Genomic DNA, 12835 nt, shown 5'->3' on the forward strand with positions numbered 1-12835 from the left:
ATTCAAATATATAAATGAAAAGGCTTATCTATTTTCCACATTTAGAATATTAATTTGAAAAACAGAACCCCAACAGTACCAGCCATTCTCCCTCATCACCATTATCAACACCATATGAATTAACATGGCACATTTCCTACAAAGACCTACAAATTAATACACAAAACTCAAAACTAATGACCCTAAAAAGGTTCAATATCAGAGTTCAATAAACTGGTCATCTTTACACTGGAAATTGGTACAATTTTTCTGAAAAGTATTTCAGACATATTTACCAAGACACTTAGGAAGTGTACATTTTTTGACTATGTCATTCAAACTATATATGTAAAAAAACCCTTACATTCTATATGATTAGCAACTGAAGAGTAGTAAAATGTTGGCAAAGGATATGCAAAGGTGTTTATATTCACAGTAAGATTCCAGTTATATATAAAATTATGTACGTTTATATATTCACATACAAACAGATACACAGAAAAGACTACACTTTTATACTCCTACATATTTTACAAGCTTTGTTATGATTACAAACAACATTCTCCTTATAAAAACTTTAAACATAACATAGAAGAAAGTCTGTCTTCCATAATTCCACCACATTTTCCCAAAAGATTCTTGTTTACAGCAAATTTGATTTTATAGTCACAGGTTAAAGTATACTGGGATCCTATATACAATTTTGTAACTTGCTTTTTTGTCACTTAACAGGTCATGGGCATTTTTTCATGACATACTTTCCTTCTAAAATTCCCAAAATGAGAATTACAACGCCTACGACAATTCTTGAACATTGCTAAGTGCTCAAAAAATATAATTTTTTTTAAATGTAGTCAGGAGATATTTATTTATTTATCCTCACAGGAGGATATTTTTTCCATTGCTTTTCAAAGATTGGAAGGAAGAGAGAGAGACATCAATTGGTTGCCTTCTGCTTGCACCTTGATTAGGGCCAGGGATCTAGGCTGCAACCGAGGTATATGCCCTTGGCTGGAATCAAACCCAAGACCCTTCAGTCTGTAGACCGACACTCTAACCACTGAGCCAAACAGGCCAGGGCTCAAAAAATATTTTTGAATAAATGAACAATGGAGGAAACTATATGACATTGAGATAATCATTTTTAAACAGACTTGTTACTTGATATGAAAAGGTAACTTATACTCTATGACACAAAGGTAACTTACTTTATAACTGTCAAAATACTGAATGCATTCCCTCTAAAAATCCTATCAAATTAGTCAATCACTAGTGTTTCCCCATCAAACAAATAAGAACACTTTAGTTTTTAAAAATGCAAAACTGCCTAATTGGTATGGCTCAGCAGTTGAGCATCAACCTATGATCCAGGCAATCTTGGTTCGATTCCTGATCAGGGCACATGCCTGGGTTGCAGGCTTGATCCCCAGCGGCGGGTGTGCAAGAGGCAGCCGATCAATGACTCTCATCATTTATGTTTCTCTCTCTCTCTCTCTCTCTCTCTCTCTGAAATCAATAAAGACATATTTAAAAAATAAATAATAAAAATAAAAATGCAAAGCTAAGCCCTGGTCAGTGGGGCTCAGTTGGTTGGGTGTTGCTTTATGCACATAAAGGTTGCCAGTTCCATTCCTGGCCAGAGCACAGATCCCCAGTAGGGGTCATGCAGGGGGCAGGAGACTGATGTTACACTCTCACACAGATGTTTTTCTTTTCTTCACCCTTCCTCTCTAAAAAGATCAATAAAAATATTTTTAAAAAATTAAATGCAAAGCTAAGGCTCTGGCCAGGTAGCTCAGTTGGTTAGAATGTCATCCTGATACACCAAGGTTGCAGGTTCAGGGCACGTACAAGGAAGCAACCAATGAATGCATAAATAAGTAAAACAACAAATAGATCTCTCTCTCTTCCCCCAACTGTCTCAAATCAATTTTAAAAAAATGCAAAGCTAAAACCTAAATAATTGATAGATAAGAGTCCAAATAGAAAGAAGAGAAAAAAACTTGCACATATGTAAAAGAAAAACTATATTTATTTACTTCTTTAAAGTATATTATAATAGAAGAAAACAAATAAAAAGACAAGGTTCAAACTTTCAGTTGTCTATAATTTTACTTCCTTTTCAGGTGCCCAATAATAATGCTGTTCTTAGATTACAAAAACAACATTATTTCTGAATCACCACATAACCCTCTCCTGGCCCTTATCTGTAGGCTGAATGTTTTATGTTTTAGTTATTTTCCACTAAGTGGTAATAAAGACTGATGGTTGTTGCGCCATCTCCATCCCCCTTCTTCCCTCTGAGGCGACCCATTAGACTTGCAACCAGGGGAGCAATGGGCAGCAGCAGCTCCTCCTGGGCTTATCCCCTGAACTTGTCTCTAAGACCTCCTTTTCTCTCTGACTTCTCAATGAGCCAAAGCAGCCCAGCCTAAGTTCTCTTGTTGCTTGTTCTGTGCTTTCTGTTTCAATGTCCCAAGTACAGTTTTGCATCCATCATGGACCCAATACCCTTTGGCTTAGTGTTGTGTAGTCCTTCCCTTTGGATATTCCCATCCCCCACCCCCTTTTCCTTAAATAAAAATAAATAAAAAATAAGAAAGACAGATGGTAATAAACAAGTTTCCCATGTAGTTCAACCCACTTATGGCCAATAGCAAAATTAAGCTATCTGATTTGGCAACGTTTACAGGTACCATCTGTGGTAAATAGTGCAAACCTAACAACTCCAAGTTAATTCAATACAGGGCTAACACATAAAGTTGTATGGCTAAAGACACAGCCAGATCTGAAATCCAGTCATTAAGTGACTCTACTCACTAAGTCAAACATGAGACTGCATCCACTCAAATGAAGGGATATCTTTTCCTAATTACACAGATTGTGAGCTAGTGGAAGATTTGACTGAATCTCGAATGACCCAATTTCCATTAACATCATTATATACTTAAATGCATTAACTAATAACAACATATTAAGCCTTATATCAGTAACATCAAGCACATGCTCTTCATCAACTATAAAGATCTATACAGTAAGATAAACCAAAAAAAAAATACATGTGATGCATAAATACAAAACCAAAAAAGTGGCTAATATTTAGAAAAAAAATAACAAAAGTAAAAGCAATAGCACCAGGACAAATAAAATATGCATGAGAAAAATTTTGTAAGTTTTGTATAGTCTAAGTTAAATAGGGAGGAAAAGGTTTTCTTAGATCTAAAATTAAAATCTTATAAATTAAAATCAGCCCTCACTTACTATGAATTATGCTACCAAAAAAACCCTCACTTATTTTCATCATTAATCCTATCAGACTGTTATTTTCAAAGCTGATTAAAATAAAGCAGAGGATATATTATATTAAAGTGTTCTAGATCTTGACTTATAAGAATGGGGAAGTATCTACATATTCATACTTGCAATTATACATTGAGATGTATTTTTAAAAAACTACATGAAGTAGTCAAGTGATTTGTCCAGAAACTGGCAGAGTACAAACAAGTCTTAGCATCTTTGAAATTGCTGAACTGTTATGACAAAACATTATGTCTTTGCAAAATCTAGACAACATGCCTGCATCATCAATTTTAAAAGTACCTTATCTACAAATTGAGGCATTCATCACAGAAAATGTGGTCTAATTTACTGGGGAAAAGTCATATTTCTACTATATTTATTAATTTAAAATCAACTCAAAAGTAACAAACTCCGATGAACATACACGCATTCTGCATTCTCCATATTTAACCTATCAACTCATCCCAGCTCCCATTTATACTAGAAAGTTTATAACTTCAAGAAACAACCTAGTAATTCAGGATACAGCTGCTTCTAAAGTTAACTCTAATTAATTATCATCACTTGTCATTAATTTTCTCATTCAAAAGATATTATGAAAAGCTCCAAAACTCCTAACTTCAGGATTACAATTAATCTCTATTTACCAAAAGGAAGACTGGAAGTTCACAGAAGTTAATAGGTAACTCATCATACCAAGCCTATACTGGGAACTTGACATGACCCTCTAAAGAGAAACAGCTATTCACAAGTAGGTAAAAGGAAATAATGGATTTGTGGTTAAGAGGTATGACTAAGGAAAACTGTGTAAAACCATAGTAAGGCCCAAATCCATAACTGCAGAAAACAATCAGTAAATATCAAAGTTGAAAATATAAAAGCTTCAGAATTTGCTTTTTGATCTGCAGTTACATAATTATTTTATTTATAATTCATAATCATTAATATTAAAGATTATTTTTATTAATAAGTACTATTACTATTGTGATAATATCATAAGGACCTACCTTAAATGTTCATACTTCCATACACCTTCATCTTGGCCTTCAGGTGGTTCAAGAATTTTGTCAATATTGGAACAATCTGCTCTTATGTTCTGTTGAATATACTATAAACAAAGAGGTTCTTATAGTTAATTAAAAATATTATACAATATGGTAAATCTTATGCTAAATTATGTAATTCTGAATATATAAAAACTGCTCTTATGGTTCAATTTTTGGGTTATAAACAAAATAGGAAACAAAGTACAGAATCAAAATCAGTACAGCAGGTCCTCGAATAACACCATATAATGTTGATGAAATGCCACAGGATCTTAACTCTTGTTTATATTAATTAGTCTATGGTAAAACTGGTTTCCTTACACGTCATTTCACCACAGTTCCAAGAACCTATCAACAGTGTTAACTGAGGACTTAATGTAACTCAGAAGAAAGGAAGTAACCATACCTATTCTCCATCTTAACTTCTTTGGGATAGGATTTACTACAAAAATGCATATGGTATTTACCAGGAGTGAAACTAGGATCAAAACTTCAAAGCATAATTTTCGTATGAACATAAAATACAGACAATGTAAATAGCTTTGGTAAATATTATATGATTCCATTACTGCTAAGTATTTAGAATAGACAAAATTCTATAGAGACAAAAAATGCATTAGTAGTTGACTAGGACTCCTGGGAGAAGGGGAGAGACAAAGGAGAATGGGGATAAAACAGCCAATGGGAATGATGTTTCTTTGGTGGGGGATGAAGATGTTCTAAAATCAGATTGTGGATTATGGTTGTACAACCCTGTTAATATGCTAAAAACCAGTGAATTGTATATTTTAAGTAGGTGATTTCTACATATGTTAATTATGCCCAAAAAATATGACTAGCAGCCTGGCCAGATACTAAGCTGGTTAGAGTGCTGTCTCAATACGCCAAGGTTGCAGGGTCGATCCCCAGTCAGGGCACATACAAGAATCAACCAGTGAAAGCATAAATAAGTGGAACAACAAAATCAATGTTTCTCTCTTGCCCTGTAAAAGTCAGTAAGATAAATAAACTAAAATAAAAATGACTAGCAGAAAAACTAAATTTTAAAAAAGGCAAGGAGATTCAGTTTCAAGTTAAATTGAATTAAACTTTAAATTTCAGATCTTTTTAATGTTTCATTCAATCTATGATTTAAATAACCTAAGCCCAGCCGGGCTTGGCTTAGCGATTGAGCATCGACCTAGGATCCAAGAGATCGGGGTTCGATTCCCAGTCAGGGCACATTCCCGGGTTGCAGGCCGCAGGCCATCAATGACACTCTCATCATTGATGTTTCTATCTCTCTCTCTCCCTCTCCCTTCCTCTCTCTGAAATCAATAAAAATATATTTATAAATAAATAAATAAATAAATAATAAATACCCTAAAATTTGAATAGGCTAGATTAGGCTAAAATGCCTGATTATAAAAACTTAGTAACTACAGGGCTCTCTTAAGCCAATCTATTTTTCCTATTTTCAGATAATCTTTCTTGAGTATCACTCTCATGTCAAAAGGTTGCTCAAAAGCTCTGAATGACTCCTTAATTCCTATAAAACAGCTCTCCTTGATTTTCTGACCCTCATCCTAATGTTCCATGTTTGCATGGAATTGATTCTTTCTCACCTCAGATAACAACTAAATTCTATACCTTTTCCACTGGCCACCTCAAATTCCATGCTACAATTCTTTCCAAATTCCCTCTCTCCCAACACACTCGTCTTCCCCAATTATTCTAATCCTCACAGAACTCCCTCTGATTTCCTACCACATTTGTCATGTGTATAATTTTTTTAAAAAATGTCTTTATTGATTTCAGAGAGAGGAAGGGAGAGGGAGAGAGAGAGAAATATCAATGATGAGAGAGTCACTGATCGGCTGCCTCCTGAACACCTCCGACTGGGGATCGAGCCCACAGCCTGGGCATGTTTCCTGATCGGGAATTGAACCTCAATCACCTGGATCTAGGTCGACGCTCAACCGCTGAGCCACGCCGGGCCAGGCTGTCATGTGTATAATTTAAATTAGCAATTTGTCTATTCACTTTTATCTTTCCTGCTCCCATTGTGCACCCTACAGAGTTGCTATTAGCATTATTCAAACTTAATAACACTTACTTTCATGTGTCTCTCAAATATAAAACAGACTTAATTTTATTTTGAACTTTGGTATTAGCACCTGGCACACAGGTTTTTAATAAATGTTTACTGATCACCTAAACTACAGTAGTTGAAGTCAAGGATGAAGATAAGCAAACCTGAAATGTTAAAGCCATATCGAGATAGGGGTGAGAAAAGTTACCAAAAATATATTATAGACCCCGATTCTTCTCCATCCTTTGGTGATCCCCAAATCATATTTTAGACACAGAAATATATTTTGTGCAAAATGGTTTGCTCATAATCAATATTAATTCTTTAACCACATATTTGGTGACTGAATTTACTTATTAAATTTTGTTATTAATGGAATTGCAAGCTGTCATTCTTTAAGGTCTCCAGAATCCTTTTATTAATGAGAGTTTATATAAAACATAAAAAAGAAATCCTTAACTTACAAAAATAAAACAAAAATGTGATTTTTTCCCCTGAAATGAGTCCTTGATACTTTTATGTAAAAAGAGGGCAGCTATCATTATAAAATGAGCTAAGAAAAATAAATGTCCTCATGCTCACTACATATAACTTTTGGGATATGGAAATTTTTACATTGTTTCTGAGTTACTACTATCAGCAATTTCTGTTCATTGTGATAATTTATTTTAATCACCCTCACAAATGTCTTGAAAACTAAAGGTTTACAAAATGCAACATGTTTTCTCTGTCCTGGCACACATAATAATGTAATGTAAATCTAAACTATGTGCAGTATAAGATGGGCAAATATGAAAATAGGAAAAAAGCAAGAACTAGCTCTATCATGAAAAGTTGAAACATTCTTAAGTACCTTTTCAACATTATCTTTAATCTTAATAATTCAGTTAAATGGAAAAACAGTACTATTACCACTTAAAACTTCTGCTGGTGAATTTTAATGCTAAGAGTTTTTGAAACTAGGTAAACTGAACAACTATTATTTAAGAAACAGGCTTTGAAATCTTTAATGAATTCTGCAGAAAAATCCAGAAGACAACCTCATAAAAAGTGTTCTTTATGTTTCTAAGAACTTGCTAATTTACTACTACTCTTGAAGAGAATCTTTTTCAGTAAGTTTCCAAACACATCACATCTACCAGATACTACCACCTAATCAAACTCTGCTAACGCTATTAGTATACACTCACTTCCCAGGCCTTGCACATCTCCTCTACAAGAATATATTACACCAGTTTTAAAACTAAATTCAAAAGGAGGTATGAAATCTTTCTTCCTTATCTTATGAAAAAGGCGGAAACATATCTTCCTAGTGGTTTATTCCTGTGGGCTATAATTATTAGTAATTATAATAATCTAGTACTATATTTTACATAAGACTTTTCCTAAAGTAGTTTTTAGAAATCATTTGGGAAAAGTAAAGTACATAGTAATAAAACACCATGCAAAAAAGCATTTCATTATTTCCAGTTTTGGGTAAGATGGAGTAAACATATCAACCTCTCCCACTGAACAAAACTATAAAAATCTGGTCAGAATGCATAGTGCAGTTCACACTGGCCTGTCTGGCTCAGTAGTTAGAGCACTGGCCCTCAGACTGAGGGGTCCCAGGTTCTATTCCGGCCAATGGCATGTACCTCAGTTGCAGGATCAGTTCCCAGCCCCAATCAGGGTGCCTGTGGGAGGCAACCAGTCAATGAGTCTCTCTCACATCAATGTTTCTCTCTCTCTCCCTTCCACTCTCTGTGAAAACCAATGTAAAAAATATCCTCCAGTGAGGATTAGCAAAAAAAAAAAAAACCAGAAAAGAAAGAGAACACACAGTGCAGCTATTTGAGATCTCTGAAAAGCAAATATCAGAAAGAGAAGCAGAAAAAAAAACCCCATCAGAATTCAAAGTACCAAGGAACTGGCAGTAAGTTTGCTGTGTTTCTTTTCCTCTCTGATATCCTCTGGCTTGAATTAGGGATGAAACCCCAAAAATGACCACTACTGATGCAGACAGATACAGGAGAAACTATTTACTTCTGGCTTAAGGGGTAGAAAAAGGAACTCCTAAAGCTCAAAAAGAGTAGAAAAAATCACCTGGATTTCCCCCGCTCTTCCTTTTTCTCCACTGCCTAGGCCTGAGATAATTCTACACGGCAGCAAAAGCAGCTGGCAACACAAAAATGCAAGACAAAATTCTGAGGAACAGAACCTTTCCTCTCCATTTACTGCTGAGATATAACCCTGTATCTTTTCTTTTTTTCTTCTTCTTTTTTAAAAATATGTTTTTATTGACTTTTAGAGAGAGGCAGAGAAAGGGATGATGAGAGAGAAACATCATCATCAATAGGCTGCCTCCTGCACGTCCCCTACGGGGATCGAGCCTGCAACTCAGGCATGTGCCCTGACTGGGAATAGAGCCGGTGACCTCCTGGTTACTGGGTCAACACTCAACCGTTGAGCCACTTTGACCGGGGATAACCCTGTTTCTTTTTCTCTCTTTGCCTTCCCACAACTGCAGCACAATTCCAGTTAAGAGTTTCAGGTTGGAGGGCCAATGCAGTAGGACCTTAAAGTATCAGAGAGATATTAGAGAGAAAGAAGTTCAAAAAAGTAATCCCACAGTCCTGGCTGGTATGGCTCAGTTGGTTGAGCACTGACCCAGGAATTAAGAGGTCACAGGTTCGATTCCGGATTAGGGCACATGCCCAGGTCTCGGGCTCTATCCCCAGTCGGGGCTGTGTAAGAGGCAGCAGATCGATGTCTGTCTGTCTGTCTCTCTCTCTAAAAACCAATGAAAAGATTTTTTTTTAAAGTAAGTAATCCCATAAAGCTGTTTATGAACTCCTGGGCGCAACCCTGATCTGTGTATGAGTGCATGCATGAATCTAATCCTAATTAGTATCTGACAGACTTTGAGAACTGAGCTAATGGATATACCTCCACCTAGGCTGAGTACAAGTTGGTGCACACACAAAACAGATTCAAGGAGTAATGCAAAGGTTTTGAAAACCAAACTGACATTGGAACCTCAGTTCGGTTAGAACTTGCAGCCTATTTCTAACCAGGTCAAATACCTTCTATGACAAAAATATCCCATTCTCCATTGGGTTAAACAAGACCAGAGTATAAACATAATAATATTCAAAATGTCCAGGATATAATCCAGAATTACTTGGCATACAAAGAATACATGAAAATCTCAATTATCATGGGGAAAAAAAAAACAATCACAAGACACCAATGACAAGAGGACACAGATGTTGGAATTACCTGACAGAGACTTTAAAACAGCTATTACAAAAATGCTTGAATGTAAAATTACAAACACTCAAAACAAAAGTATCAGCAAAGAGAGGTATAAGGAGCCAAATGGAAATTTTAGAACTGAAAAATACCACCAAAGTAAAACACTCACTGGACTCAATAGCAGAATGGAGATGGCACACCGAAGAGTCAATAAACTTGAAGATAGATAAATAGCATTTATCCAATCTGAACAACAGAAATAAAAACAACAATAAACAGAGCCTCAGAAACTTGTGAGACAATAAGAAAGGATTTAAAAGTCATGCCATCAATGTCCCACAAAAAGAAGGTAAAGAATGAGGTGCTAAAAAATATATCTGAAGAAATAATGGCTAAAAAGTTTCAAGTTAGGAAAAGACATAAACCTACAAAGTCAAAAAGTTGAATGGGCTAATGGGGAGTTGTTACTGTTTAATGGGTACAGAGTTTCAGTTGGGAAAGATGAAAAGTTCTTGAGATAGATGGAGGTGGTAATGGTTGCATAACAATATGAATGTACTTAACACCACAAAACTGTACACTTAAAATGGCAAAAATGATAACTTTTATATATTTATCACAATTTTTAAAAAGCTGAGTAAACACCAAACAGGAAAATTCAAAGAAATCCATGCCCACACACATAATCAAACTGCCAGAAACTAAAGATAAAGAAGTCAGATAAAAAAAGGTATATGACCTATAGATAAAGATTCAAATGACTACAGCTTTCTCATCAGAACGCATAAAACACAGGAGGAAGTGACACACTTATTTTATTTTTAAATATGTTTTTATTGATTTTTAGAGAGAAAGGGACAGAGAAAGGGAGGGAGAGAAAGACAGAAACATTAATGAGAGAAAAACATGGATTGGCTCCCTACTGCCATGCCCCCCACCGGGGACTGAGCCCACAATCTAGGCATGTGCCCTGACCAGGAACTGAACGGGTGATCTCTTGGTGCATGAGATTACGCTCACACAACTGAGCCACACCAGCTGGGTGGAAATGGCACATTTTTAACATGCAGAAAGAACCATCAATCCAGAATTCTATATCTAACAAAAACACCTTCCAGAAATAAAAATATATTGTCAAATGAAAGAAAGCTAAGGAGAATTCCTAGCCAGCAGACTGACCAACAAGAATTGCTAAAGGAAGTACTTCAGACAGAATGAAAAAATAATACCAGAGGAAACTTAGAATACCAAGAGCAACCAAAATTATAAATATTTGGGTATAAATATAATAGACCATTCTCCTCTTGAATTCTTTAAAATACGTTTGTTTGGCAGTCCTAGCCAGTTTGGCTCAATGATTAGAGCATCGCCCTGCAGACTGAAGGGTTCCAGGTTCATTTCTGGCCAAGGGCATGTACCTCAGTTGCAGACTCAATCCCCAGACCCCAACAGGGGTGCATGCGGGAGGCAACCAACCAATGTGTCTCCTTCAAATCAATGTTTCTCTCTCTCCCTCTCCTCGCCCCGGCCTTCTACTCTCTCTGGAAAGCAATGGAAAAAATATCCTCAGGTGAGGATTAAAAAAAAAAGAAAGCTGCAAGGAATAAAGGGTAGTTCAACATTAAAAAAAAAAAAAATCAATGTACACCATTTCAATGTATTAATACACCACATTAAAATACAAAGGGAAAAACACACAATCATCTCAATTCATGCAGACATTTGCCAAAATCCAAAACTTTTTCATGATAAAAACACTCAGAAAACTAGGTATAGAAGAGAACTTCCTCTATATGATGAAGGGCATTTATGAAAAAGCCACAGGTAACATCATACTCAATGGTGAAAGAATGAAAGGTTTTCCTCCAAAATCAGAAATGAGACAAACACACCTGTTTCAATTATTGCCATTCAACACTGTACTGAAGTTCTAGTCAGATTAGACAAGAAAAAAAATTAAATGAAAGGCCATCTTTATTCACAGAGTACATGATCCTTACAGAAATCCCAAGAATCCACAGCAAAGCTAATAAATGAATTCAGCAAAGTAGCAGGATATTAAGATCAGTTTACAAAAATCAGCTGTGTTTCTATACGTCTTCAACAAACAATCCAAAACGGAAATTAAGAAAGCAAATCCATCTACACTAGTATTCAAGCCCAGCAGGCGTGGCTCTGCGGTTGAGCATCAACTTATGATCCAGGAGATCGAGGTTCGATTCCCAGTCAGGGCATATGCCCGGGTTCGGGGCTCAATCCCAGGTAGGGGGCGTGCGGGAGGCAGCCAATCAATGACTGTCTCATCATTGATGTTTTTATTTCTCTTTCTCCCTCTCTCGGCCTCTCTCTGAAATCAATAAAGACATATTTAGAGGAGAAAAAAAAAGTACTAGAAAGAATAAAATATAGACCCTGAACCCACTTCCACGCAGATTTTTTCCAATAAATACAGTAAAAATATTTTCTCATCCTTATGATCTTCTTAATAACATTTTCTTTTCTCCACTTTACTTTATTCTAAGAACACCGTATATATAATACAAATAATACAAAATATGTGCTAACCGACTGCTCAAGTTATCGGTAAGGCTTCCAGTCAACAATAGGCTATCAGTAATTAAGTTTTGGGGGAGTCGAAAGTTACAAGTGAATTTTCAACTGTGCCCCTAACCTCCACGTTATTCAAGAGTCAACTGTACCCAGGAATAAATTTAAATAAGGTTAAATACTTGTAGACTGAAAACTACAAAACATTGCTGCAAGTAATTAAAGAAGACTTATATGAATTGAAAGACATCTCATTCATAGGTAGGAAGACAATATTAAGATGTCAATACTACCCAAAGCAATACATGTTCTATGCAATCCCTATAAAAATTTCATGTCTTGATTTAAGTTTGATTATAGTTTAATACACCATTTTAAAACAAAATGAAGGTTGATAAAAGTTTTAAATGGTCGGCCATTCTATTAATTCCATGGATTCTGGTTTGTGCTAAAAGATATAGGAATACTTAAAAGGAAGATCAACTGCTTAGTTTATTGTTATTACCTGCTGAACAGCTAGTGTACTGTCCATTTCATCAAAGGATTCATCAGGCCAATTATAGAAATCCTATAAAAAAAATTCATGGTTAAAATACAAGATGCAATACCACTATGATTAATTTCAATTCTTAATAAAAACCCAAAGTTACACTGG

General features: G+C 35.5%; 1 protein-coding gene across 3 annotated transcripts in view; it reads right to left on the minus strand.

Annotated features, from left to right (window-relative positions):
- LOC308559963 (MOB-like protein phocein) overlaps positions 1-12835 on the minus strand; it is a 40808-nt gene that overhangs the window by 6189 nt on the left and 21784 nt on the right. For 2 of the 3 annotated variants that reach the window (XM_081143349.1, XM_081143347.1), the window contains 2 exons: positions 12686-12748; positions 4287-4387 (listed from right to left, as the gene is read on the minus strand). In XM_081143349.1, the coding sequence (XP_080999475.1) occupies positions 4287-4387; positions 12686-12748 (164 nt within the window). The remainder of the gene's footprint in view (positions 1-4286; positions 4388-12685; positions 12749-12835) is intronic. The other variant, XM_081143348.1, reaches the window with a different exon arrangement.

Source organism: Miniopterus schreibersii, assembly GCF_964146895.1.
Source record: "Miniopterus schreibersii genome assembly, chromosome: 7".
Classification (NCBI taxonomy): Eukaryota; Metazoa; Chordata; class Mammalia; order Chiroptera; family Miniopteridae; genus Miniopterus; species Miniopterus schreibersii.